The 27863-nt window shown below is 41.7% G+C and overlaps 1 protein-coding gene across 3 annotated transcripts; it reads left to right on the top strand.

Annotated features, from left to right (window-relative positions):
• Positions 1-1247: 1247 nt before the first annotated feature.
• Positions 1248-27416, top strand: BRD7 (bromodomain containing 7). Of its 3 annotated transcripts, none has more exons than XM_055000663.1 (17): positions 1248-1448; positions 3523-3731; positions 6181-6310; positions 7151-7208; positions 9094-9238; positions 12141-12251; positions 13067-13248; positions 14195-14318; positions 14574-14649; positions 15394-15501; positions 17309-17441; positions 19585-19696; positions 22877-22933; positions 24548-24662; positions 24778-24921; positions 25788-25931; positions 27206-27416. In XM_055000663.1, the coding sequence occupies exons 1-17, from the start codon at positions 1361-1363 to the stop codon at positions 27268-27270; spliced, it is 2001 nt and encodes a 666-aa protein (XP_054856638.1). In that variant the 5' UTR covers positions 1248-1360; the 3' UTR covers positions 27271-27416. The 3 variants fall into 3 exon arrangements, with proteins under 3 accessions (XP_054856638.1, XP_054856637.1, XP_054856636.1); XM_055000662.1 differs by having other exon boundaries at positions 13067-13302; positions 15400-15501; XM_055000661.1 differs by having other exon boundaries at positions 13067-13302.
• Positions 27417-27863: the final 447 nt, after the last annotated feature.

The raw sequence follows: 27863 nt of genomic DNA, 5'->3' as shown, positions 1-27863 counted from the left end.
GTGGAATTCTCTCCAGGCAGAAAAGAAAATAGCTGCTGTGCAATTTCATTCCTTGAATGGGGCTTGAGTTTAAAGCACACCTCTGTCTTATGCTCACTTAGTGGTTTTTTTGAATAGTTGCTCTTGCTCTGCTCTGCAATTACAGGAAGAATCAAGAAAAAATGAACAAGAACAACTACCTTAGTTTTCAAAATAGCTGCCTTCATTGAGACACGTTAATTTGTCTGCCAGGGAACCTTTACAATGTCTGAAAATTTATTTATTTATTTGTTTAGGAAATGTGTATGCTGCCTAGAGTTGCCAGTCTCCAAGAAGTGGCTGAAGACCTCCCAGAAATATGACTCCAGACTACAAAGATCAATTCCACTAGAGAAAAGTAGCTGTTGTGGAGGGATTATACCCCACTGTAGTCCCTTCTCTACCCAAACCCTGCTCTATTCAGGCTCCACCCCCCAAATCTCCAGGAATTTCCCAACCTGGATCTGGCAACCCTAACCAGCTTCTTCAGACCTGCTCAAGGCAGCTCGCAACTAAAACCAAAACAATAAAAACAAATCATACCATCTGCACTGGATTTCTGTTGGTTTTAAACCTTGGCAAACTTGCATTTATGTCTCCTATTACAGTGTTTATCAAAATGTCTTTGAAATTGACTGTACTGACTCACGGTATGTAATCCGCCTTGAAGCTCAGTGATAACATGCACATACCCATAAAAACATAAAAATATGCATGTGTGGGGGGGGGGATAAAAATAAAAGATGCCCCCTCCAAAAAAAGCATAAAAGCAAATCAGGGCATAAAAGGCACAGAACAGAGAAGTCTAATAGGAGACCTGTCCTGAGTCAGACCATAATATGCACACATGCATATTAATAATTAAAAGTCAATTAAGAATGCCCCGCCCAACCCTATAAAAGCAGATCAGGACATAAAAGGCACAAAGTAGACAAATCTAAAATGAGAACTGTCCTGGGGCAGCCCATAATATCCACATAGGCATCAAAACATAAAACAGTCCTAGTGTGGGGGGTAACAAAAAGTCAGCAAAAGATCCCCCCCACCCCAAAACCGTTAAAAGAAAAACAGGGCATAAAAGACACAAAAGTGGGCAACCTAAAAGGAAAACTCTTGATCACGTGCTCATACCTCCCTTCGTATGCAGTACCTCTCTGGCGTCACCAGGGGCCGCTGCCGCCACCGTCGCCCTGGCCGCCGAGGGGCCGCTCTCCGCCGAGCCCTCTCGTCGTCTTTTCCTCCCTTTCCCCGCCCCCGCTCTGCTCGGGCCCAGCTTTTCGCCGTCGCTCCAAAACACAAACAGGGAGAGCCGGGCGAAGCGGCTGGGCCGGGCCGGACGGCCATGGGCAAGAAGCACAAGAAGCACAAGGCGGACAAGTACCCGTATGAAGGCAAGGCCGTTCCGTCCCCTCCGCCCTTTGTCCAGCGAGGTTAGTTGGTTGGTTGTGAGGGCGGCCGGAGCGCAGGCGCCCTCCTCCCCTTTAAGAGTTAAGCAGGGTCGGTTGGGTTGGAGGGTGGTGGCGCCCTCCCCTTTAAGAGCGCGGCGGCGGTTTAGCCCTGAGGGGAGCGAATTCTGTGAGGGAGGGGGGAAGCCGATCTGAGGCGGTGGTGGGCGGGGCCTCTCGGAGACGTAGCGTCTCTGACGTCACACGTCTCCGTTGAAATGTCGCCTCAGCAGACCCCCTCACTGGGGCGTTGCCAACCTCCAGGTGGCGGCTGGAAAATAACACCTGGTCTCGAGGTTGCAAAGATTGGTTTCCCTGCAGAAAATGGCGGCTTTGTTGTGGGGGAGTCTGTGGGGTTGTAACCCGCTGAGGTCCCCAAGCCCCGCCCTCCCTAGGCTCCACCCCTCAAATCTCCAGGAATTCTCAGCCTGGAGCTGGCAACCCTATCCCATCTCATAGAAAGTAGCTGCTAATTGGGGAGGGGGAGAAATTTAAGGGCGGGGAGTAGTTTTCAGGAGTAGTGAGAATCCCCTTTCAAAATCTGCCTCATTTTTATCTTTTTCCTTCCTTCCCCAAGAGGCTCTTCCTTTCCACTTTATCCTCACAAGGAGCCCGCAAGGTAGGGTAGGCTGACAGAGAGTGGACGCGTCCAGTGAAATCCTAAGAACTAAGGTTGCCAGCTCTGGGTTGGGAAATTCCTGGAGATTTGAGGGGTGGAGCCTGGAGGTGGTGAAGTTTGGGGAGGGGAGGGACCTCAGCAGGGTATGTTGCCATAGAGCCCACCCTCCAAAGCAGCCATTTTCTCCAGGGGAACTCCTCTCTGTAGTCTAGAAACTAGTTATAATTCTGGAATATCTCCAGCCACCACCTGGAGGTTGGCAACCCTACTTATGAACAGTTTCTTGGGCGTAATACCTGCTTAAGACTGCTGAAGTCTGCACTGTCAGTGATGGAGCAGAGAGAAGATTTGAACCCGAGTCAACTCTAACCACTGGCTCTTACTTTCCAACTGCTCTTTTTACATCTCTCAGTCATATTGTGTGTGTAACTACTATACCTCATTTCTTTTTTCAATATGGGGATAATGTGCCATGCCTTACAAAGCAGTTGCACATATGGCTGTGGGAATATATTATGAAGTGCTATGAACAATTGAAATATACATGCCTATAAACTTCTGACTTTTGAACTCAAAATTCATTTTCTTAATCATTGCATTATGCCAGTCTCTTAACTGGCAAATTTCTTTTTCTGGCTAGCATCTGTTAAAGGACCTGAGATTGGATCCAGTTAACCTGGATAAGCATGGTTGTCTGTGTGGGGAAAGAGACCTTTCTTTCTTTCTTTCTTTCTTTCTTTCTTTCTTTCTTTCTTTCTTTCTTTCTTTCTTTCTTTCTTTCTTTCTTTCTTTCTTTCTTTCTTTCTTTCTTTCTTTCTTTTCTTTTCTTTTCTTTTCTTTTCTTTTCTTTTCTTTTCTTTTCTTTTCTTTTCTTTTCTTTTCTTTTCTTTTCTTTTCTTTTTCTTTCTTTAATACTTTTATTTAAAAGAAAAAAATATAGTAAAATAAGCGCATAGTAAAAAGATTATACAGATTCTAGATTAGACATTAAATTGAGACTTATACAATCTTATACAAACAATAAGTATGTAAACAATACCTCTGTAATAGTTTCGGGAGATAAACAAACAATACTTTGATCTAATAATAAAGAACATTGCATATTTGAGTTCCCTTAGCCTAAATACATAACGTTTCTCCTTCTCTCTCCTTCCTTCTCTTCCTCTGAGCTTCAGTATCAATTAAACCTAAATAAGAGACATTATTTCTTTTGCTAGTCAGTATACTCCCAATAGATCTCACATCAGTATATAGGATTTTTTCCATGTGTCCTATATGTGGCTATACTATATAGCTATGCTGTTTAGTTAAACTTACATGAAATTTAATCTTTGTAATTTGAAGTATCTGTAGCGCTTTTATCTTGATTCTGTTCAGGTAAGCGTTGCAAATTATTTCTTTGGGTTAACCAGGTTTCTCATTTCTTGTCCTCCTTCAAAGACTATGTAGAGAAACCCTTAAAGCTTGTTTTAAAAGTGGGAGGAAATGAAATCGCTGAACTTTCTACTCAGAGCTCAGTACCCGATCCTGTACTGTATGAAGACAAAAATGAACATGAAAAACACAAAGACAAGAAAAGGAAGAAGAGGAAGAAAGCAGAAAAGCAAGTGCCTGGAGAAGAAAAGGAAAAAAGAAAAAGAAAAGTCAAGGTAGTTTCTAGAACATTGGGGTGGGGTGGGTTTTTTTAATGTAAAAGTATTTGCTTGTGTTTGGTCCTTACCCCTTTTCTTTCATGTGTTCATTTATTTGTGCAGATGAATTTGCAGTGTAATTATTCAGTTAACTTAACATTTCAGAAGGAACAACTGATTTTGCACACTTGTTTAGCAGTTCGGCTTCTATGGTTTTCTGGGCATATTTGTGCTCGGTATCAAATAAAAAGTTCAGCATTCAAGGGCAGTAATTTCTGCTAAAATGCTTTATTTTAATCTCCTGAGGATGATTAATTGCAGTAGCAGTCCACTTCCAATATTAATCTACGCCCATGATACAGAACATTTTATACATAGAAAACCACTGATCCCAGGCGGGTTAAATCAGAAGCAAAGTAATGATTCAGTTGTAACTAATATGAAATAAAAAAGTTGAAATCACAGTGCAGGCATAACAAAGCAAAGAGCTAGTTCATAACATTAATTAGTATTCTCTGATAGCCAATATTAGTATTAACTTTAGTATTGACATTAGTATTCTTTGATGGCTAGTGGTGGAGGAAAGTGCCATCTAGTGAAAGCTGACTTACGGCGACTCGTAGTGGGGTTTTCAAGGCAAGAGATTAACAGAGGTGGTTTGCCATTGCCTGCCTCTGCAACCCGGGTCTTCGTTGGAGATCTCCCATCCAATTACTAACTAAGGCCGTCCCTGCTTATTTTCTGAGATCTGATGAGATTGAGCTTGCCTGGACTATCCAGGTTAGGGTCTTTGATGGCTATCTGCAGATAATTGGTTATCACTTTTTAAATTATATATAAAATCATCTGCTTTTTGATCAGACAGTCCAGAAGGCAGCTAACAAGATCAATGAACAGTTGTTATCCACAAACATAAGACTACAAACATGGAAATCATTAGCAAGGGATAAAAAAGTCAAAATCAATCGGAACAGTTGGCCAAATAAACAGAGAAGCAGGTGGAAGTGCAGATGATCAATAACACTAGCCTGGATCTCCAAAAATAGAAAAGAGTCCCATAGCACTTTTAAGACTAACCAACTTTACTGTAGCATAAGCTTTCGAGAATCACAGTTCTCTTCTTCAGATGCATGGAGGGTAAGAAGAAACTGGTCAGATATATAGGTGGAGAGGGGAGGGGGGAGTAGATGCAATCAGTAGCTTCTGATAATGGAATCAGTTTGCTTCTGATAATGAAATCAGTTACTTCTGATAATGAGATAGCCATTCATAGTCTCTATTCCTTGATGGAATGCCCTGATAGATTGAAGTGTTCTCCCACTGGTTTCTGGATGTTGCCATTTTTAATGTCAGATTTGTGTCCATTTATTCTTTTGCCAAAGGTTGGCTGCTTCAATCTATCAGGACATTCCATCAAGGACTTAAAGGGCACTGTAGTTCAACGGAAACCTTTCAAAAACATTGGGAAACTGCTGAATTGGAATTCATATGTAAATTTGACTCAGTCAGGCTTGGATTGAATAGAGACTATGAATGGTTATCTCATTATCAGAAGTAACTGATTTTATTATTAGAAGCAAACTGACCACTTTCTTGTTACCCTCCATGCATCTGACGAAGAGAGCTGTGGTTCTCGAAAGCTTATGCTACAGTAAAGTTGGATAGTCTTAAAAGTGCTACCAGACTCTTTTCGATTTTTGCTACTACAGACTAACACGGCTAACTCCTCTGGATCTACTGGATCTCCAAAGACACTCTTAGATTGCTATCCTGGCAGTGGAACATCACCATAGAAAGGACAAGATTTATCTCTTGGGGGAAGAAGTTCCATAGTCTTATCCTCATGGTGAAAAGGCCGCATTGTAGCGAGAACAGAGGAATTAATTAGTAATAAACTTGTACAAATAGAAGGTTTCTAAACTGTACCTTCCTGTTTGAAGTTCCTGAACACATCCATCGGATGAGTTACAAAGATCTCTTCTTACCAAGAACTTTGTACATTATTTTACCCAGCTGACTGGATGAAAGAGGTCCATTATCATAATACTAACGCTTATCGGCATACCTGCCAAGTGTGCTGAACTATAAAAATGATTCTGAAATGGAAACACAGTTGTGGTTGCGATTTTATATCGAAAGTGTATGATAGCATTTTAATGGAGTGGGTTGCTTGCCTAAATACTGCATTGTTCATTTCAGCAAACTATAGCTGGGAGACTACAGTTTTTGTCAAGATCCTAGCTGTTATCACGGGTCGCGTGTTCTTCAAAAATACAATGGATCCTCTTATTGCCTTGAGTTAGAGTTATCTTCCAGTAGGTGGAGACAGCACATAAAGAATAGATCGGTGTGGATCTTCACCGTTCCCATAATTAATATCCACCTCGAGTGAACATAAATACCAGAACAGTGTGGCTGTTCATAATTATGCTTCACTAAGTAATTTTACTTATCTTTTTGTACTCAGGAGGATAAAAAGAAGCGAGACAGAGACCGTGCTGAAAGTGAAGGCGAGAGAGACTTGAAATGCTCAAACACTATAAGGCTGGAACTGCCCCCAGAAAAACCACTGGCGAGCAGTTTAGCAAAACAAGAAGGTAAAAAGAAGATGTATTTATATTAAGTCTGAAGTTTAAGTGGATAACATAGTTACAGTAAAAAAAATTACAAGCATAGTTCATGCAATATTTTGAAACTTGTGCCAAAATAAAACAAAAATTAATTCATTAGTAGCTATTCCCCTTCCCTTTATTATTAGCCAGTGTGGCGTAGTGGTTAGAGTGTCAGACTAGGGTCTGGGAGGACCAAGTTGAAATCTCCCCTCTGCCTAGGGGCTTACTGGGTGATCTTTGGCCAATCACACACCCTCAGTCTAATCTGCCTCGAAGGGTTGATGTTGTGAGGATAAAATAAGAGGAGAAGAGAATGATATAAGCCACTTTGGGTCCCTATTGGGAAGAAAGGTGGGGTATAAAGGAAATAAAATTAGTTAAAATATGTAACTGACCAGAATCTAAATACCCTGTTTTGAAATTGATTGGGTTTATTTTTGTAAAGCGAACCATGTTTATAATTTTCTATTTCTAAAAATACATTAAGTTTCTATTTGGAACCATTAATTGAAAACCTCTGACAAGACTGGGACTCTGGCAAACAATGGGATTTTCAGAATGAGCAATCACATTTAATTTTTTTTTTTAAGACTAACAGTGCAGTCCTAAACACAACCTTCTAAGCTTCTTGACTTTGATGCATTTTATTACTGTGCTTGGGATTGGACTATAACAGAGGAAAGTGGACTGTTCATATGTGAATCCTTTTAGAATGGCAAGTCAGTATTTCATCCAAAACTGTATCGTTAGAGTGTGAGATTTAGGGATCATGGGATGTTTTGTGTGTGTGGTGTTCATTTATTTCCATTTGTCGTTTTTGTCTAGAAGTGGAACAGACACCACTTCAAGAAGCTTTGAACCAACTTGTGAGACAGCTGCAAAGGTGAATTCTTGTAAGATGTAGACCATTTTAATTGACAAGGATTGTTAATTGGTTGAACACTGAAAAGGGCTATGCGCGTGTTCTTTCTAAGTTTTTTTTTTAATTTTGTGTTGTGTGTTGTGTTATGCTGTTATCAGCTGTTGCAAAAACAGCAAATATAGGCCGTTTTCACACAGCCAAAGCCTCTGGAACATCACGTGGAACTCATGGGACGAAGCGTCTTCCTAGCACAATTTCCCGGCATGATCCCGTTTAATGGCGCGATTTCTGACGTCATCGCTCCATTAAAGGGGATCATGCTGATAAATTGCACTAGGAAGACGCTTCGTCCCGTGATCTTACGGATGCATGTGAAAACGGCAATATACAAAACAGCCATGCCATTGTGGTGGCTGGTTTAAAAAATGTTTTTGATATAACCTTAATTGTATAGTAATTTTTACTCTTTATAAGCTAAAAATCTGTTTAAGGGATTTTAGAAAATACATTTCTACTCATAACTAGGTTGTGATTCATGAACCACTTTGTTTGGATTTGTCATGGATTCTTCTTCGGATTATATGAGACCTCAATGAGAGAAAGCAGCTTGTTGTCTAGATTGAGAGCTTTTTTCATTTTGATTGTGGCTTTTATTGATTTTTAAGTTGTTTTCATTTCTTTTGTTGTTGGCATTTGGGTGGTGCTTTAAAGATGTGTGCTACCTCAAACACATTTACTGAGAAAGCAAACAAATAATATTTTAAACACGTGGATTTTGGCAAGAGAAAACCCACCAAATGTATTCATTCCTCTAAAACTTCCCTATCCTCATAAGAATTAATTCATTTTAATTGGCTATGGAGTGTGCTAAATGAAAATTTCATTATTACGGCCTGTGTGCGGATGCAATAATTGGACTCAAAGTCAGACCAGTTTTTTTTAAAATAAGAGTTTTTATTAAAAAATTATTCCAAGGTTAATTTAAAAAATCACAAAAACGAAAAAAAACTAAGACAGAAAAAATAATCAATAAAATTAGAAATAAGAATTAGGAATAAGTACCAATTTTCTCTGTGAAAAGAGGTATACATACTACAAATTATAACCTCACTTCAAATTTGCCATTACCATCAATAATAATATTTTAATCCCAAATTAGCCCTAAGGCATTAGATCATTCTTCCCTTTAAAATATATTTCTTTAGCTTTTAATCTTCAAATGGACAAACCATCAGTTCATTTTCCTCTGTTTCCCGCAAAAAGTCAGTAAAAGGTATCCAGGTATCAATATATTTATCCGGTGACTTTTCCCTAATCAGAGATGTAAGTTTGGCCGTCTCAGTAGTCGGACCAGTTCGATGAAGTTGTCTACATTTGAGCTTAGAATGAGGAACTGATGCGCCAGGGATCGGTTGTGGCTTTCACTTGGCTAGAGGTGATTGAGAACTTAGCAGGAAGTGTGTGTTATTGTTCCTTGCTGTCTTGAGAGACTGCTGTTCTCATGCAAAAGACTTTATCTGGAGGTGAGAGAGTACTCTTTTACAGGTGCGTGGAGGCCTAGCGCATAATGCTTTCCCTCCTATTGATATTCAGATATATCATAGTGTTTTGAAAAAAGCAGAAAAAATATGATACCTCTGGTTTAGAAATATCAAATGAATTTTAACAATAACTTAACCAGCATTTCTTTAAAAAAATTATTTGTCCTTGCAAGGAAGTAACCCCTGCCACTTTGAAGAAATGCAAGATCATATTGGAGCAAACTCTTTCTTGTTTCAGTTCAGTTCAGTGGTTTCTTTCAAGCTGGAGTCTTCTCTCCTATTTAATAGTACGGCCTGTCTGTTCTTTGTTAGATATATAAAAAAAAATCAAATGTAAAAAGGCTCCTCTTTTCATTTCTTAACAGAAAGGATCCAAATGCTTTCTTTTCATTTCCTGTGACTGACTTTATTGCTCCCGGCTACTCCATGATCATTAAACGCCCAATGGATTTTAGTACCATGAAAGAGAAGATCAAGAACAATGGATACCAGTCTATAGAAGAACTAAAGGTGCTTTTAATTTATATTTCAACTGCAGAGAGGGGATTAAACATTGACACTTACCGGTGCTAGCATTTGAATTGTACAGGGTTACCCCCCCCCCCAATATTTTATTCATTTGGGGGCTAAACTTTTCATAGTTTATGAACACACGGAATCAAAAATTGGCACATCTGGCTTTGTGTTTCCCATTCACTGTCTTTGGAAAAAGCAATTCCTTTGTGTCAATTTTCTGGAGGCTTTCTTTAACATTAAACTTACCAGTGCCAAATTAATGTGCTTTTTGAAAAAGCGAGCAGCCAAAAATATTTTGGTTGCACTTGAAACTCTATGGTAACATTATAGGTTCTGATGAGCAGAATATGGGAATAGAACTGAGTTTCATAATCAGCAAAATGTATCCTTATAAAAGGTAATTCACTGATTTTTCACCACTGTAGTAAATGAATTAATTGCTATTTAAACATAAGATCAGACACAAGCAAAGGTATCTGGATTTATTGTTTTGCCTTCTAGGATAAGTGTTATTGAATTTAAAATTAAGTGTATTCAGCACTGATTTTTTAGCAGGTAGAATTCCGCACACGTTGGCTAATGCACTTTCATTGCATTTGAGGAATCAAGATGGCGTCACCCCCACCTTGCACATGCGTTCTAACGAATGACTCAGACAGCCTCCCTCAAGCAGCCACCTAGTTCTGTTTAGTTAAGATACTCTTTTACTTCCTTCCCTAGGTCACTGCTTAGATGCTGTGGCCAGCCAGATTGTGTGTCCGCTACAGACATTTACTGTTCAATCATTTCTCATCTGTAGCCTCTCTCTGAGTGCAGCCCTATTCCAGCAGATGTTCAAAGCAGCTTGCAGCACCGCCCCACCCAAATGATTAAATATTTAAATGCATTATGGCTTGAAAAAAATGCTCCCGCTAATTCAGAAAAGGAAAACCACCAAAGAACAATCCAACTAATGACTCAGACAGCTTCCCTCAGGCAGCCACCTAGTTCTATTTAGTTAAGATACTTATATCCCACCTTTCCTGTTTTATTTCAAAGTGGCTTACAAAACATGACCCAAATGATGCAGAGGTAGTACAGAATCACAGTACAGAGCCATAGGTCCCATAAAACACAGAGCAATACATATTTGCTGTCTATTAGCACGCCATCCAAAGCATTCTCAGTTGGAGAAGGAAGGCATCTTTGACCGAGGAGTAGATTATTCCTCCCGTTAAGAAGCAAGGACAAAATACAGCTTCCTGTGACCACCAGGGTAGGCATCCTCCTCCTCTTTAACAAACCAGAAATCAATAAAGAAGAGCTTTGCTTCCTGTGCCAACTTTTAGCTTAGGTTTCTACTTTTGCCCTGGCATCCTCCTCATCCTCCTTTTTACTCACACTGTTGGCTCGTTGTTGTTGTTGTTGTTGTTTAAACCCTTTTATAAACTGCAACATTGTTCCTCAGCTGGGATAATGTCCCAAGGAGCTCTATTCTGAATTTTGACTCCTCAGTGAAGGAGTTCCCAGAAATTTCAGAAGACATTGCCAGTGCAGGTTTAATGCCCGTTAGCAATGATGACATTCTGTCCAGGATTAGGCCAAGTGCCCCTTGAGGGATGCTCTGTTTCAACACAACGGTCTTGCAAGCCTCGTGGAAGACCATTCGAGTTGGACCCCCCTGGACCAACATCAGAGACTTTAAAACCCCCAGCAAAGAACACAAAGAGACTCTCCTACAACGACGGGACAATGATTGAAAATGCCTCAGAATGCACCAAAACAGAATGGGCTGGGGTGGGGATGAGGGTGGGGCAGCTGAGAACAGGAATTTCTGAGAGCTCCGTAATGAATCTATGGGTTGATACGGGGAAAGATGGAGCAGGCAGCATTGTTTGGTTTGCTAAGTCAGCATCCTTACGCTCCCTCATGTCTGTGTTCGGATTCTGGTTTAGCCTGAATAAATGCTACTGTCTGTCCCAAAACACTAATCGACCAGATCGTTGTATTACAGCTCAGGCTTCCGCACTGTGTTCCTATGGTGGCTGTCCCCCACCCCAAATCTGTATCCATCTGGTAGCTGTCCAGCCTGCCCTACGGACTTGGTTAGGCTGAACGGGTGGTGCAATATGCGTGCAGCTGTTTTAAAGTAGTGTATTACTGCTTGATGATCTTACATTTTCTGCTTCCATGTTTTTATTATTGTGCTTATTATTATATTGTTGTGATCCGCTCTGAGCCTGCTTGTGGGGACAGTGGAATATAAATTCAATTAAGTAAGTAAGTAAATATAAAGGGGAAAGCCATTAATGTATTTCAACATCAATCAAAAAGCAGATTCCACCCAAGGAGGCTTCCATGAGTCAAAATCTATACAAAATTCTGGATCCAGGCACAGCGGAGGAGAGCGTGGCTGCTTCATGCCTTCCCTTTGACGGCCTTTGTAATTCATGTGTCTCGTGAAAATGAAAATAACTCAGGTTATCGAAGGCTTGTGCTGCAGTGGAATTGGATGGTCTTGATGGTGCTGCTGGACTCTTTGATTTTGCTACTACAGACTAACACGGCAAACTCCTTTGAACCTTTACAGGAGCAAACTGATCCCCACATCAAAAGGAGCTGTTTGCATCTCCATATCAAAGGAGTTGTTTACATCCCCTCTCCCCTCCTCCTCCCCTCCCCTCTCCTCCTCTATATTTGACCAGTTTCTTTCTGCCCTCCATGCATCTGACGAAGAGAACTGTGATTCTCGAAAGCTTATGCTACAGTAAAGTTGGTTAGTCTTAAAGGTGCTACTGGACTCTTTTTGATTATGAAAACGTGCTTATCACTTACTGGACAACTTTTTTTAAAAAGGAAAATAGAAAACATTCCTAGAAACTTCTGCTCATGCGCTTTCATCTTTCTGTTGATGCAGGACAACTTCAAACTGATGTGCACTAATGCAATGGTGTATAACAAACCAGAGACCATTTACTGCAAGGCAGCAAAAAAGCTGTTGCATTCGGGAATGAAAATACTCAGCCAGGTAACAAAAGTCAAGAGGGAGGAAAGAGAATCGTTTGGGCATGGAAGACTGACTGATTGCCGGAGCTTCGTTTTTTATATATGTATTTTTTATATATGTATTTATATATCGTTTTATATATATATATTTATATATGTAGTTTTAAAGCAGTTTTACAATTTATTTACGTCATTTATATCTTGCTTTTCTCCCCACTGGGGAGACAAAATGGCTCCGTTTTAACTTCACAACAATCCTGTGAGGTAGGATCGGCTTACAATGTGTTACTGGCCCAAGGCCACCCAGTTGTTCTGCTTTTAATGGTTAGCCACCTTCGTGGCCCTGACCGGGCAGAAAGACAGACCAGCTTTTCTGCTATGTTTGTGCATTGCACCCCTGACCGCTAATTGCTAGGGGATAACAACGGGGGAAGGGTTTGGCCTTGTGAGTCCTGTTGGACCACTTTGAGAGAAAGGATGCTAGACTTGGTGGCCAATTGGTCTGATCCAGTAGGGCTGTTCTTAAGAGCTTGCGAGTGTGCGTGCGTGTGATCAAGTCACCACCAACTTACAGCAACCTCAGCAAGGGGCATTCAAGGCAAGTGAGAAGCAGAGGTGGTTTGCCACTGCCTTCCTCTGCAGAGTCTTCCTTGGTGGTCTCCCATCCAAATACCGACTCTGCTTAGCTTCCGAGATCTGATGAGATCGGGCTATACCATGCCGTCTTCCCTCCCTGAAGAGCTTAATGCACACATTTTCACTGTGATTTGCTAGTTTTAATTGAAAAATCAGATGGGTTTTTAAAAACTTAATGAGGTGTGTTTTGTTTTATTTTAGGAACGAATTCAGAGTTTGAAACAGAGTATAGACTTCATGGCAGACCTTCAAAAAAGCAGAAAGCAGAAAGATAAAACAGATCTACAGGCAGGCGGAGAAGATGATGATGGCCTTGGGAAAGACTCAGGTTCCACGGAAACAGACATCAGAGACTTTAAAACTCCCAGCAAAGAACACAAAAAGTACATCACAGGGGCTGAGTATTTCTTTCATTTCAGCAAAATCAGGAGCAAGAGGTGATACCCTAAAACATTTTTTGGAATTGACATGTACCTCTCCACCCCACTCATACTCTTAGTGCACCCTTTGTTTGCTAGAACTGCCAGGGGGGAAATATTATAGCAGACTGACAACAATTTAAAAAATAGTATTGAACTTCATTAAGTTCTCTGAATTTTTTTCTCTTTATTTTCCATTAAGACTGCTGGTACAAATTTAATTAGTGTCTTGTGATATGACATAGAATCACAGATGTATTGATTTATACTGTGAAATCTGCCTTGAGTTTCAATAAGAAAGGCAGACTATAAGTAACAAACTAAATGAATTGTCAGTAGGATAATATGTATATAGAAGGTGGCAGATTTCTGGTAGATTCCTGCCCACTTGAGTGCCAAGCATGTGTCTTTTCTACTGCATTATCCCTTATTTTAATTATTTTTTGTTTTTAAATTGGTGTGAATTTGTATTTTTTTTTAAAAAAACTGTCGTCACCCATTTTCACAGGAGAAAGCTGGGCTAAAAATGTCTGAAACAAAGAGTTACTTTTAATGCAAGCCATTACATTCAAACCACAAAGCGAGGTTTGTGCTTAGCCTTTTAAACCAGGGTTGCAAACCAGCGTCAGACTGTGATTTTCAATCTTAATTCTGAGAGTAAGCACAAACCATAGTTTTCCCTCTCAGACATAATGGTAAACTGCAGCTTGCTTTAAAGTAGAATAAGCTAGTTAAGTCACACTGCTCTCACAAGCCCAAAGCCCATTCCCATACCGTCATCTGCATGAACCCAGAAAACTTTTGAATAGTCATTTAAATTCTCTTTAGTGTCCTTGTGTATTTTGAAGGAACACAGTAATGTGTGTGGAATTTTAATTCAGTGCTTTTACAGTTCTTTGCTTTTTTTCAGGAAAGACAAAGAGCTGCTTGAAGAAAAAATAAGGAACAGTAATTTGGAGAGGGAACAGGAACTGATTGAACGTATCATCAGAGAATCCGGAGGAAGATTAACAAGACGACCTGCAAACACTCAGGTCTAGAGACATAGACCGATGCCCATTCGCTAGATAACTTTGGGTGTGATCTGCCCTCACTTAAGTCCTTTTAAGCCCTCTCGATTTAATGCAACCGTGATCGCCGCTGTTAAAAATCTGAATCAAGTCTTGTAACTCCCATCAATTGAAGCTATAAGCAAAACAGCCTGTTAAATTATGTATAGTCCTCTCATGCCGGCTTTTTTGTAGGCTACACATGGGAGACTGGTTTTAATAGCTTGATCTTTATTTCAGTGCGAGTTTGAAAGAAGAAAACCTGATGGCACAACCACCCTGGGACTTCTTAATCCAGCAGAAAATATTGCAGGGGGTAATTCATGTGATAAGTTATTTAACAATCCTTCCTCTCAGTGGTGTGTATTACTGATGGGTTTCTATGCTTTGTAGAGGCTCAGGGGGGAAAGGCTATTGAGGCTGGCTGCATTCTTCCTGCTTATAATACCCAGAAAGACTCTTTAATCTCATAAAACACAAAAAGCCTTCATTTGAAGATGGAAATGATGATCTCGGATCATTCCATATCCATTTGCTAACGGTAAAATAGAATTCACATTCTTTATTCAGAAGGAGCTGGGTTCGAGTGTTGTCAGCAAGGATAGGGAAGACATGCTGAAGGGCTGCTGCCAATCATACTACACTGGGGCTAAATGAACGGGTAGATTGAATGGGAGTAAGGCAGCTTTATATGTTCATAAGCTTACAGATCACTTCTGTTTACCATGACATCACAGCAAGCTATATTATGTAGTTTTATGCCTCTTCACTTATGAAAGGTGGCAAGCTTGAGGAAAAAAACTTTGACCTGTCATTGCGGTGGCTTAATGGGCCAGCTGTGCTGGAGGACAGGCAGGTTTATAAATACCTTAAATAAGTAAATAAAAATGAATAACAGCACATAGTCAAATCAAGGGCTAAAGCTGTTATATGAGAAAAAACTCCCAGATGTTTGAGAATACTTGGGAGATTGCACATACTGTGCCAAATAAAGCCTCAGAAATAGTGGTTTATCTTTTTTTTTTTTTGGTTCATATTCTTATTTTCTGTTCGGTGCCAGAAACAGGTCCTAATTCTGCCAAGCTGGGTGTGACGTCTGGAAGGCTTCAGTCAGGTGTGAATACATTACAAGGTTTCAAAGAAGACAAAAGGAACAAGGTTACTCCAGGTGAGTGTTAACCACTGTGTAATATTTGATACAGGGAATAAGCTTTGGGGAGTTTAAAAAAAAAGATATATTTTTTTCATTTGATGTTTTTCGGTTTTATATCCTGCTTTACGGCTGTAAAGTAGTCAAAGAGCTTTACAACAATTTAAAACAATTTTAACTCTGTATGAGTTCTTCCGCAGCTCCAGTGTCCCCAGTATATCCTTTCCCTCCATTTCACTGCAGCCTTAAGCAGAGTTACACCCTTTTAAGTCCGTTGACTTCAGTGGGGTGTAACTCTGTTTAGAATTGCACTATCAGAAACCAACTAAAAGAGGTTATCTTCTGAGTCCCAAAGATATATTGCCAGAGTCCTCTCTCCGCCACTAGGCATGCCAAAGCCACAGAAGAGCACAGTGTTGCTGTGTTCAGGCGTGTAATTCCTGTTCCTGGGTGTAAAATGACAAGTCGCTTGGATTCAGAGCTCTTTCAAGCTCCTGATTCTCTTGACTATGGATCTTATCCAGGAGCCAAACTAGGATGGATTAGGGGCCAGGGACAGGCTGTCCTCTTAACTCTAATATGATGCTTACAAAAACATTAACCTGTAATTCATATGTAAATTTGACTCTGTCAAGCTGGGACTGAATAGGGACTATGAATGGTTATCTCATTATCAGAGGTAACTGATTTCCTTAACTGATCTCCATATCAGAAGGAGCTGTTTGCATCTACTCCGCCCTCCCCTCTCCTCCTCTATATCTGACCAGTTTCTTTTTGCCCTCCATGCATCTGACAAAGAGAACTGTGATTCTCAAAAGCTTATGCTACAATAAAATTGGTTAGTCTTAAAGGTGCTACTGGACTCTTTTTGATTAACCTGTAATGCACCCTGATCTAAAATGGCAAGAGTCTCCTCATTTAACTGAAATTAATTTTTCCAGCCCATCTTTTGCACATTCTTCTTAGGCAAGCACTTAAAATTCACCTAAGTGCTGACCTCATTTGTTCGGCAATGAATATATCCTCAGCCTGCATCAGCAGAAAATCTTGTCTTTGCGAACAACTTCAAGACAAAAATAATTTTCTGAATCTTTTATGCTTTGCACACCTCAGTTTATACCAAGTAATATAAAGATTGACAAAGTAATGTTTGCATTCGTTTTAAATGATAGGAAACGGGTTTAGGGTACTTGTGCGTGCAGACAGTCTGTTAAGTTGATTCGGATTTGCGGAAGTAATGGTTACTTGTATCTCTGCAATTTTAATTAAGTGCGTTTGAAATGGCATTAATAAAAGTGTTGATTTCAATTCAGTAACTGGAAGCTTTCAACAGTTCTGGGCCAGTTCTGTGGTCTATCAAATGAAAATCGTATCTGATGCTTGGATTCTGTTCTACTGCGCAAAGACCCACATAAGCCCATCCGGTATAGCCAGAAAGGTGGTGTGAGGAGGACTTGGGTGGTTTGTAGACTCTAAGCACATCCCTACCCATGTCAGTAAAACCAAAGCATCCCTTCCTGCTGTACTGCGTATGGATATGTAGCAGCATGACCACAAAACCTGAGGGTTGCGTTCAAAGGAAACCAGCGGCATGCTGGCTGTCATGGTCTGGGACAGACTGTACTTCCCCGGCTGCCCTCTAGAGGCCTGTGTAGAACAGGCTTTCTCTACTACGACAGGAAAAACAGTTTTAAAGAAGCTTTTAGGTTTAAACTAGAGAAAGTTTGCATGATGGAACGCGATAATGCACTGTTTAAAGTGTTTGGATGATGGCCAGTATTGTTGCTGAATGTTAGAATTTAATTCCCTGCTGTTTTTCTTACAGTGATGTACTTGAATTATGGGCCTTTTAGCTCCTACGCTCCAGCTTACGACTCTACGTTTGCAAACATCAGCAAGGACGATTCGGATTTAATTTACTCCACTTATGGGGAAGATTCTAATCAAGGGGGTTTTAAGTGAGTATTCAGCCAATGAACAGACTTACCTTTATTTTTGCTCTGGGGGCTCAAGTGAAACCAAAATCTCATTTTAGAGGCCTTAACATCCAGGGAAAGTGCTTGGCTTCCAGCTAGCACAAGAATCCACAGCTTCCTCCCAGGTGGTGTTTCATTTGCATTCCTGACCAGTTGAGACGAGGAGAATCTCATTTGATCCCCTTCTTAACATTCTACCAAATCCTAGAATTTACTCTCCAAAATAACGTGAACTGAACAGGTAAGGCTAAGTCGTGGTTCCAAGCATTCCTACATACACGTTAGGAGGTAGCATTTTCTCCTAATGCTACCTCCTAACCTGTAGAACGAAAGAAGCTCCCTTAATATCAAAGCGCCAGTTTTGGTAAGCGCCTTTGTAGTATATGATTCAAGAGAGAGAGGCTCCAATTGGCTTTTTAAAAGTTTATTAGAATACTATCTCATTACAGATGCAGGGTGGCAAGGTCTGACAACCCCTAATGAAGCTTAGTTTTGGAAACAAGCGTTTTGATAGCTGGTCCCATGTTAGGTCTGTGGGTCCTTGACTACTGTATTCAAGTTGTTTCCGCCTGAAAAAAAGAAAAAAGAAAATTAATAGCCTTTAGAAACTCTTCAGATTGAGCTGCAGATACTTATTGTTCGGGGATTCCTTGTGAATACTAGGTGAATTCTCCATTCACATTGCTCCTATAAGATAAAGGAATTTCCTCAATGTGATTGCATAGGAATCTGATAAGAGCTTTTTGAATGGACTTATTTGCCCATGTGATTATGTTCATCCTTGGCTGTTCGTTCATCGCATTTTGCAACTTATGTGTAAATGTATCTCTCTGCCTCTGTGATTGTACATTGCACTTTATAGGAACTTTTGTATTATTTGCACTGGGTCACTTTAAATAATCTAATTCATCAGTTATGAGATTACATTTTTGACCTCCTGACCTGTAGCAAGAAACAAATCCTAGTTTGATTCCTCCCGCTCCCTGGATTCTGTTGCCAGGACATGTGCCTGCAGCCGCAAGCAACAATGGAAAGGAGATCTTTTCCCACCAACCTCCTCCTTAATTGACAGGGTACTGGTTGCAATCATCGGCCTAAACTTCTGCTGGACAAATCTTAAGAAAGCCCCTTTGGGGTTGAGGGCAGGCCATGTTCTGCCACAGTTGTTGGAAAACAGTTACACAAAGAAAGAAGCTACCCTCGGATACAGCTAAGCATAAACGAGGGATACGATACAGTAAAGTGCAATGATATAATTTAAGATTTAAACGCACAGTACATCAAGTAAGTATTCATAATGAACAGTGAGACTTTACAGCATTATATAATTGATGGAAAATATACAGAAAACACTTTACTTTATGCTTGATTGAAAGAATCTGAATGGACTTTTACAGCCGGAACTAGACCACTACTGGATATTACTACTTGGACAGTATTCCTATACATTTTGATAGTGTATATGAATCTATTTATTGTATATTTATGAGTAGCTTTTGCACTTTTGATATAAAATACAAAAAAAAATTATAGGAATTATAACATTGCGCTTTATTGTATCTTATCCCTTGTTGGTGGTTACCTCCTTTATGCATTTGGTTCTGTGGACATTCGCTGTAACCCTGTACCGAATGGGATGGATCCGACCCCCCCATCCTACCACTCCACCGAGCAACGATTTTTAAAAAAATTAAAATATTTATAACACACACACCCCGCCCTTTCCTTTGGCTCCAACAGAAGAATGATTTAAGTTGAAAGAAGTCGTCTTAGGCAGGAATAAGGCTCCTTGCAGGTGGCTCAGAACCACCGTCTGGATCAGTGTTGCAGACTAGGGGTCTGCAAGTCTTTTATAAGGATGTATCACAGGCCCATGTCAGGTCACATGTTATTTATTTATGGAAATACTCCCCTCCTCTTCCTGTCAGTTTCCACCATCAGCCTCCTTCCTGCCTGTGCCCAATAGTGCAGGTAGTACAGCCTGAATTGTGTGCATCTGGCACAAAACACATGTTGACATTCGATACATCGTAGGGAAAGTTACTGTAAATACATACACAGGTTATTTTCCATAAACTGGTACTACATTTCGCTTATTTGGTTTTTTTTTTGTTTGTTTTTTTAGTATTAACGAGTTTTTAGCGAGGTCTCAAGACTACCCCTACGTCATGGCCGACAGCTTGCTGGATGTCTTGACCCAAGGAGGGCATTCTCGCTCACTCAGAGAACTAGAGACGGTAAGACTGTTTGTGCACAGCTCTGTAAATGGTGCATTGAAAGTCGGAACACTAAGAAGATCGATAATACAGTGCTGGGGGCGGGGTCTGTTCCTCTTTCAACCTTCAGTTGGCTCACAAAATAGTCCAGAAACTAAGGGTTTGGATCCACTGGAAGGTTTCTGCATGTGCTAGGGTACTTGCAGAAGTGTGGGGGGGAAAACTTCTACCAGCCCCTTATACTATGTTAAACATAACTTATCCCGAGCAATTTTTCTGCCCGTACAAAATGTTGTACAATCAGTTTTGGAGCACTGTAAGATACAGGAAGGAAGGCACTAGCTGTTGTAAAAGATGTTATGTGAGCGGAGCTGCACAGTTTCGCTTACACTTCCGTTTGTGCATCACTGGAACCATAGAATCACAGGGTGGGAAGGGTTCTCTAGGGTCATCTAGTCCAACCCCTGGCAAAATGCAGGAAATTTCCAAATACCTCCCCCCCCCACACACACACTGTTTAACTCTTATTCCATGCCCAGAAGATGGCAAAACTCCCATGAGGATCCCTAGCCAAACTGGCCTGGGGAACATTGCTACCTGACCCCAAGGCTGAGATTGGCCTTACCCTGGGCGTGTAAGAAGAGGCTCTGAGAACCAAGCACTGATGTAACGCCTCCTGCCCTCCCTCTCACTAGATCCAAATCAATGCATTTAGACTACATAACTTACATGGTCATGGGAATTTGAGATGCTGATTTGGCTGAGTTATGTAGGGGTCTGTATTTTCAAACTCTGTTTAACACTCAGCATCTTTCCATTACCGCTATGGCTGACTTTGCACAGCAGCCTTTCCTCCACGTTGAAGTCCAAGCCTATTGTGATGGTCACACTGAAAAGGTGTATAGCTACCCACATCCATTTAACCAAATGGTTACCATAACTGACTTTGATACAAGTGAGCAACCATCTTCCCTATAGTTTGCATCCTTTTGACAGGAATTTTACTTCCTTCCCTAGGTCACTGCTTAGTTGCTGCGGCCAGCCAGATTGTGCGTCCGCTACAGACATTTACTGTTCAATCATTTCTCATCTGTAGCCTCTCTGAGTGCGGCCCTATTCCAGCAGATGTTCAAAGCAGCTTGCAGCACCGCCCCACCCAAATGATTAAATATTTAAATGCGTTATGGCTCCCGCTAATTCAGAAATGCAAAACCACCAAAGAACAATCCAGCTTGGGAAAGCTAGTAGGAGCCGGGGGTGGGGTGGGGTGGGGGGAGTCTTTACAGAAAACTTCCCCCACCCCTCAGCAAACACAAGACAGAACAATTCTAATTCCTTCCCAAAACGAGATTGGGCACCAGCATCAAAGTTATAGCTGAGAAGGCCCTACTTCCAGCAGCAAAGAATTCCGATCAGGGACACTAGCGGTACCTGAAGCACCGAATTCGATGCAGCAGTTTTGACTTCTAGCATGTTGGTCCGTCTGTCTGGAAAAATAGGTTGACGATTTCTATCACTGCACATCTGATAGAGTTTTCTGACTCAGTTACAGTGAAATATTGCAAAGGGCAACAAGAAAAAAAACGTACCTGAGGCTGGAGAGTTTACACAATGAGTCAGCTTCCTGTATGAAATATTATAGCCATTTTCTCCAACGTGGCCTTTACAGCTGTTTCTCTCTTAACGCAAAGGTACAAATAAAAAGCTCCCTTGACCCACAAAACTAGAACCAACAACTGTTTCAAATAAATTAACCATTCCAGGAGCAGCTGGAATGTTTTTTTTTTTTTTAACCAAGCGCCCAAGTAGAATCTTTCCCACCAAAGAGAAAGACCAGCTTGTAACAGGGTTAGAAAATCCTGGTCCACATTAGTTAATAATGGCGATTTCTTCTCTCTCTCAGCCTAGAACTCATCTCGGATTTCCGGATTTTATAGGAGCCTCATACAACATTAGATCCATTCCCTTGCCCTACAGACAGTCCCATGTTATGTGAAAGAACGCGCACGTTGCAAGTTTCTACCCAAGGACCTTGCTTCTGGGCTTATATGTGTAAAAGAATGTGTAGGGAGAGGCAGGAACCTGTAGCCAGGTGTGATTGCTCAGAAGCAGTATTGGGAAAGGGAGCGGGGGAAGAGTGGTGTTTGTTCTTCACTGGCTCACCTGGCCCTTCTGTTCTTAGGCTATGCCCTGCAGCTCAGCAGGTGAGGTGGGTACAATAAGGGTCCCACCCATTGGCCTAGCCTGACCCATTTCTTCCCTGCCTCAATGTTTTGGTGATTAAAAAGAGGCAGAATATTTTTTTTAAAAAAATATCAAGTGTATGCATTAATTTCTCCTTTAACCCCTTGGGGTGACCAGTATGTGCAGCCCTGAACCCAGGCCACTGCTTTCCATGTTCTTCTCTCGGGTTAAAAAAAAAAGTCAAGGCAAGTCCCCTGTGCAAGCACCGAGTCATTACTGACCCATGGGGGGATGTCGCATCACGACATTTTCTTGGCAGATGTTTTATGGGGTGGTTTGTGGGACCCTAATATTTATTTACATTCATTGATCAGGGAAACACCTCCCATGTCAGCAAATATAATCTGAGACACCATTAATTTAAAGACGATCGTTTTGAAACCTGGCAATTACTCTCTTGAAAGGAAAAAAGAAAGACTGCGGCAAAGGAAGATTACACCAAGATTAACCGGCAAAACTTTTGAACCCGTTTTGTAAAATTTACTTGACTGGTTTCCTCTTGGGAGTGTCAGAGCAAAGCAGACATTGAGTAGAATTCAGCCCGCTTTTTCGCTGAATCTCACAAATCTTACTACAGCTTCCTTCCCACGTGGCTTTTGTCCATACCGGTCCTGTGATCCCTACCATGGTCTTTCTGGTGGTCAAACTGGACCAACGGAAAAGCTGATTGGATCCAGCCCACTTGTGAGATCTCCCTTTAAGGAAGGTTAGTTTGCAGGCCACTGTTTAGATGGTGACGGAGCTTCGTTTTTATTGTAAGTGGAGGCAGTTTTGAGCGCAGGTGGAAGGGGACAAAAATTGTCCTCTGAGCACAGAAAAAAGCTGCAAAGAATGAAACAATCTAACTAAGAGAAGTTTGGAACAACCTATGCCAGTAAACTGCAGTATTACTGAATCCAGGCAAATAACTTTAAAGTAAGGTATCGTACACCTTATTGGGTTCTTTTCCGTTTACAGGCAGCAGATGAAGCTGAAGGCCCACCTGAAAGAACAGACGTGGCAAAAGACTTGGAGGTGATGCTTTTCTGCATTCTACTGAAACAGTCAAGTGCAAGCAAGCTGTGGGGCTAGGTTTCATTGGAGCGGCTGTTGCCAAGTCAACCAACCAAATTATGCCCTCTCATCTAGGGCAGGAGCGGCTGATTGGTCTAGCATTTGTTTGATGTTCACTCCTACAGCTGTAGGGAAGACACTAACCTTTACAAATTGGACCTGTTGCGACATCTCGTTAAGCCTTCAGTTATAAGAAGCTTCCAGGTGGATGGAGGTTCGGTCTGCAGCAGAACTGCCGGGGTTGGAGATCCCTGATGAAGGGCGCTTCGGCTCTCAAAAGCTTACTTTGCAGTCCTAAACAGAGTTCTCCCAGACATGGCCCATTGATATCAATAGGCTTAGTCTAGAGTAACTCTTCTTAGGATTGCACAGTTAGACCCTGGAAATCTTGTTGGTCTTTAAGGTCCTACTGGAATCAAATCTTGCAGCTGTAAGAAATGCTTTTCCAGCACCTGTACCATTGCACAGTTGGACTGTTACAAGGAACGTGTTTCGGCTATTCCACATCTCCTGAGTCTTCACTCCCTCAAAGTTCACCCCATTGGCGAGATAGTTGCTCAGCTAGTTAACATACCTGTGGTAAGGAAGAGGCATTTCCACGGCAGGAGACAAGACTGTACTGATGAGAGATCCACTTTAGTTAGTTAGTTAGTCCTTTTTTAAAAAAAAAAAACCCTTCTTCCAAAGAGCTCAGAGCAGCTTATATGGTTATCCCCTCGTCTCATTTACCCTCACAACCCCTTTATGAGATAGAAGGTTAAGCTGAGACAAAATGACTGGACTTAAGGTCAGAGATTTGAAACTCCCCAGTCCTCGTCTTGCAGTCTAAACACCACAAAACGCTTTGCATCCCTGCAGAGCTTCCAGTGGCAAATATGTGGGGAGATATTTGGAGTAAGGTCTCCTATGGCCTCTTTGAGATTTTGGGGGGGTCAGCACATAAGACTTGAGAAATATCCACATAACTACTGATAGGCAAGCTAGTATTAAGATCATCTACATCGTTTTAGGTCTGCATATTAGAGAGTCGGGAATGAATGTGGTGGTAACTATGGTGTTACCGCAGGCCTTGAAGAATTTTTATTTTGCTAAAAACACAATTGGCATACATTATGCATTGGTTGCCTTGACCCGGATAGCCCAGGCGAGCCTGACCTCGTCAGATCTCGGAAGCTAAGCAGGGTCGGCCTTGGTTAGTAATCGGATGGGAGACCTCCAGAGAAAACCAGAGTTGCAGTGGCAGACAATGGCAGACCACCTCTGTTAGTCTCTTGCCATGAAAACCCCACCAGGATCTCCGCCACAGGTCAGGCATGACTTGAGGGCACTCTCCACCCCCACATGCATTGGCTAAAGAGCAAGATCTGCACCCGATAGCACCTTAAAGACCAACTTGATTTCCAGGGTATGAGCTTGGAAATCTAGATGGTCTTTAAGGTACTACTGGACCTGAATCTTGCTCTTTGGCTGCAGACCAACACGTCTACACACCTGAAACTCTCTGCATTGGTTAAAGCGTGCTTTATACATTTTGCTGCCTGGAATTTAAAAGCTTGTATTTGCCGCCATCTACAGATCATAGAAATTGAACCATCCAGTAGGTTGGACTCCTCTCTTAGCAAGGAGAGGCTTACAGCTCTGAGAGCCGTGACCAATTTCGGGCTGCCCATGGAGGAATTTGAGTCGGAAGGTGAGTAGAATTAATGCCCACAAGGTCTCCTAGCATGTTCCAACTCGGCTGGCTTCTGCGTTGTTACGTGTGCTACAGCATGAACACGCATCTGTTTTCCCTTGTGATCCAACAGAAGCAGAAGTCTTCCAGAGAAAACTGGACGAAACCACAAAACTGCTCAGGGAGCTCCAAGATGCTCAGAATGAACGGCTGAGTACGAAACCACCTCCTAACATGATTTGCCTTTTGGGTCCGTCTTACAAGGAGATGCATTTGGGTGAGTTCAGCTCTGTATCTTCAGAAATGCCCCACTTCCTGGATCATACTGCCAGTTAGAAACACTGAGGGAAGACTGAAAGGCAGTCAGTTTTTACCTATCCTTCCCCTCCCCCTCCCCCCCCCGAAACATCAACTGCTTCAGACCTTGAGTTACAGTAAATTGTTATAGAACTTTTTTTCTTGTGTTGGGTTTGTAAGAAGTCCAGTAGCAACTTCCTAATCCAAACACAGGATTTCTCCTATACCCTTAACTGCACTTTTAGTTTGACAAATTAAGAAACTGAGGTGGGTTTTCCATTACCCAAAGCCAATTTCAGTCCATGCCGTTCCTCGTGCGGACAAGCTGCGGTCTTAACTCCCCCCCCCCTCTTCCCCCACCGTTGCCAAGGGTTCTGTGCCGAGTATTTCCTCAGTGGCTGTTTCAATCTTCCACTGAACGATCAAGCAGCAGAAATAAGCATCTCATTCTCACAGCTTTATCGCCATTATTTTTGGCCAGTAAATGGATGAGTCGTGCTACCACACTGAAACATTTTTTTTTTTTTGTAAATCAGAAGAGCTTGCATCATAAAGAAATGTTTAAAAGTGCGTTCTTCCTTGTGCTGCTAAAGTCTCAGGGTTTCCTTTGCCTCCACAACCGTGCTTATTAAAATTCTATTGAATTCAGTACAGCTTGTTTCCACGTAATCAGCATGGTTAGAATTCCAATCCTGGGGAAAGAGGGGTGAGTTTTTGCACCTTGTAATGTTAAGCAAACACAGTTCTGTGTAATCCAGCTGCAGGGTTTTCAGGTCGCTTTTGGGCACTTCGCAAAAGGAGCCATTTAAATATAGTCACGCCTTTTTATTATTGTATCTTTTCCAGCGGAGAGAGTGACCAACAATCTGAAAGAACTCGCCCAGCAAGTTGCTCCAGGCGACATTGTGAGCACGCACGGAATCCGTAAAGCCATGGGGATTTCAGTCTGTTTACCGGATGCAGGGGACCATTCTGTTGACTTGACGGATGGTGAGTAGCCAGAGCACATATCATCATCCCTACAGAGACTGGCTGTCACCAGAACTGCACATGAACGAGCAACTTCCCCACGTGGAGTAAATTGAAGCAGCCCCCATATAAGGATCATGTTGCATAAGAACGTAAGAAGTCAGACCAGCATTCCAACTAGTCCAGAATCCTATTTCACACAGCAGCCCACCAGTTGCCCTGGAGGGCCAAGGAAGAGGGCAGCCTTCCCTTGATGTCGTCTCTTAGCACTGCTATCCAGAGAATGGCTACCTCTGAATATGAGGCTCTGAATATCAGCCCTCCAGAGTAACACACAGACCCAACAAAACTTGGCCAAGAACCTCAACTACAGATAAGAAGGTCTAGGGTCAGATCTTGGCTCTGCCAGGTGGCTGTAGACAAGCTCCCTTAAGCCTCAGCTGCAATACAAGGAGCCTGCCTTACACTTCGTTACCGTGACCAGGGCTTTTTTTCAGCAGGAACGCGGTGGAATGGAGTTCCGGAACCTCTTGAAAATGGTCACATGGCTGGTGGCCCCGCCCCCTGATCTCCAGACAGAGGGGAGTTGAGATGGCTCTCCGCGCCACTCAGCAGTGCGGAGGGCAATCTCAACTCCCCTCTGTCTGGAGATCAGGGGGCGGGGCCACCAGCCATGTGATGATTTTCTCCGAGGGCAACCCACTGAGTTCCACCACCTCTTTTCCCAGAAAAAAAGCCCTGACCGTGACTGATAGAATGACATGCTTAACATACGTTATCTCATAGATCTAGAGGAGTTAGCCATGTTCGTCTGTAGTAGCAAAATCAAAAAGAGTCCAGTAGCACCTTTAAGACTAACCCACTTTACTGTAGCATAAGCTTTCGAGAATCAGTTCTCTTCGTCAGATGCATCTGACGAAGAGAACTGTGATTCTCGAAAGCTTATGCTACAATAAAGTGGGTTAGTCTTAAAGGTGCTACTGGACTCTTTTTGATTTTGATACCTTATCTCAAGTATTAATTCAACAGTATTTTTTTTCAACTCTGGTCCTTTTTTTTGCCTTGAGGACCCTATTTGGGTGAAAGGACAGTCTATAAATATTTTAAATAAATGAACATAAGACTGAATAGATGGAAGATCAGTTTGTATAATATTTGCAGAGCTGATGTGACTTCACAATATTGCAGTCAGAAATCTAGTAAGACGTTCGCCTGTCTCCTTAGCCCAAACCAGGAAAGTGGTGGCAACAGATCGCTGTGCTAGGTTTTATTATGTTCCATTTTATTTTTTCCAGACACGCAGGAACCCTCAACAGCTCCCGTTCTGATCAACAATGAAGGCGAAGCACTCGGCACATGATGCTTTAGAACGGTTTTTAAATTTAAATTATCTCCTCTTTTTTTTTTTTTTTGGCAACATTTGTCCTGATACATGTACTATCCTTTTGTGTTACTTATTGCCTATGTGGAACATTTCTAAATTCTTATTAAAAATCTAAAAACCAATCCTTTCTAGTAACTGCTCTAAGAGGTACTTTTTGGCTTGAATTTCCTGTGAAGCCAGAGTTGGTTTTTCAGTTTGCACCAGAAGGGCTCTCGCATAACATCATCAGCCTTCTTACGAGGGATGCCACAGAGAGAACTTTCGAGTCACCTCGTAACAGGTTCAGAGTTTTTTCTAAGGGAGTTGGATGAGCCCTGTGAGAGCCCTTTAAAAACCGTTTCGGAAGTAACAACAGGAATGTGTTACCTGAAGCAGCGGAATGGCTTGTCCTGTCTCTGGCTGTACTTGTGAATTGGCGCATGGGCTGTTCATTTGTAGGTGGTTTTGCTATGTTTCACGTAACGGCGATTAGAATCCGCATCCGTCCTGGTTATTTTTTTCTTAGAAGGATTTCAGAACATTCAGCCTAGTCGAATTCTCTGTCTGTGGTGATCCAGGCCCAGCAGGTC

This window comes from Eublepharis macularius, chromosome 16 (genome assembly GCF_028583425.1).
Source record: "Eublepharis macularius isolate TG4126 chromosome 16, MPM_Emac_v1.0, whole genome shotgun sequence".
Taxonomy (NCBI): Eukaryota; Metazoa; Chordata; class Lepidosauria; order Squamata; family Eublepharidae; genus Eublepharis; species Eublepharis macularius.
This window is presented reverse-complemented; position numbering and strand designations above follow the sequence as displayed.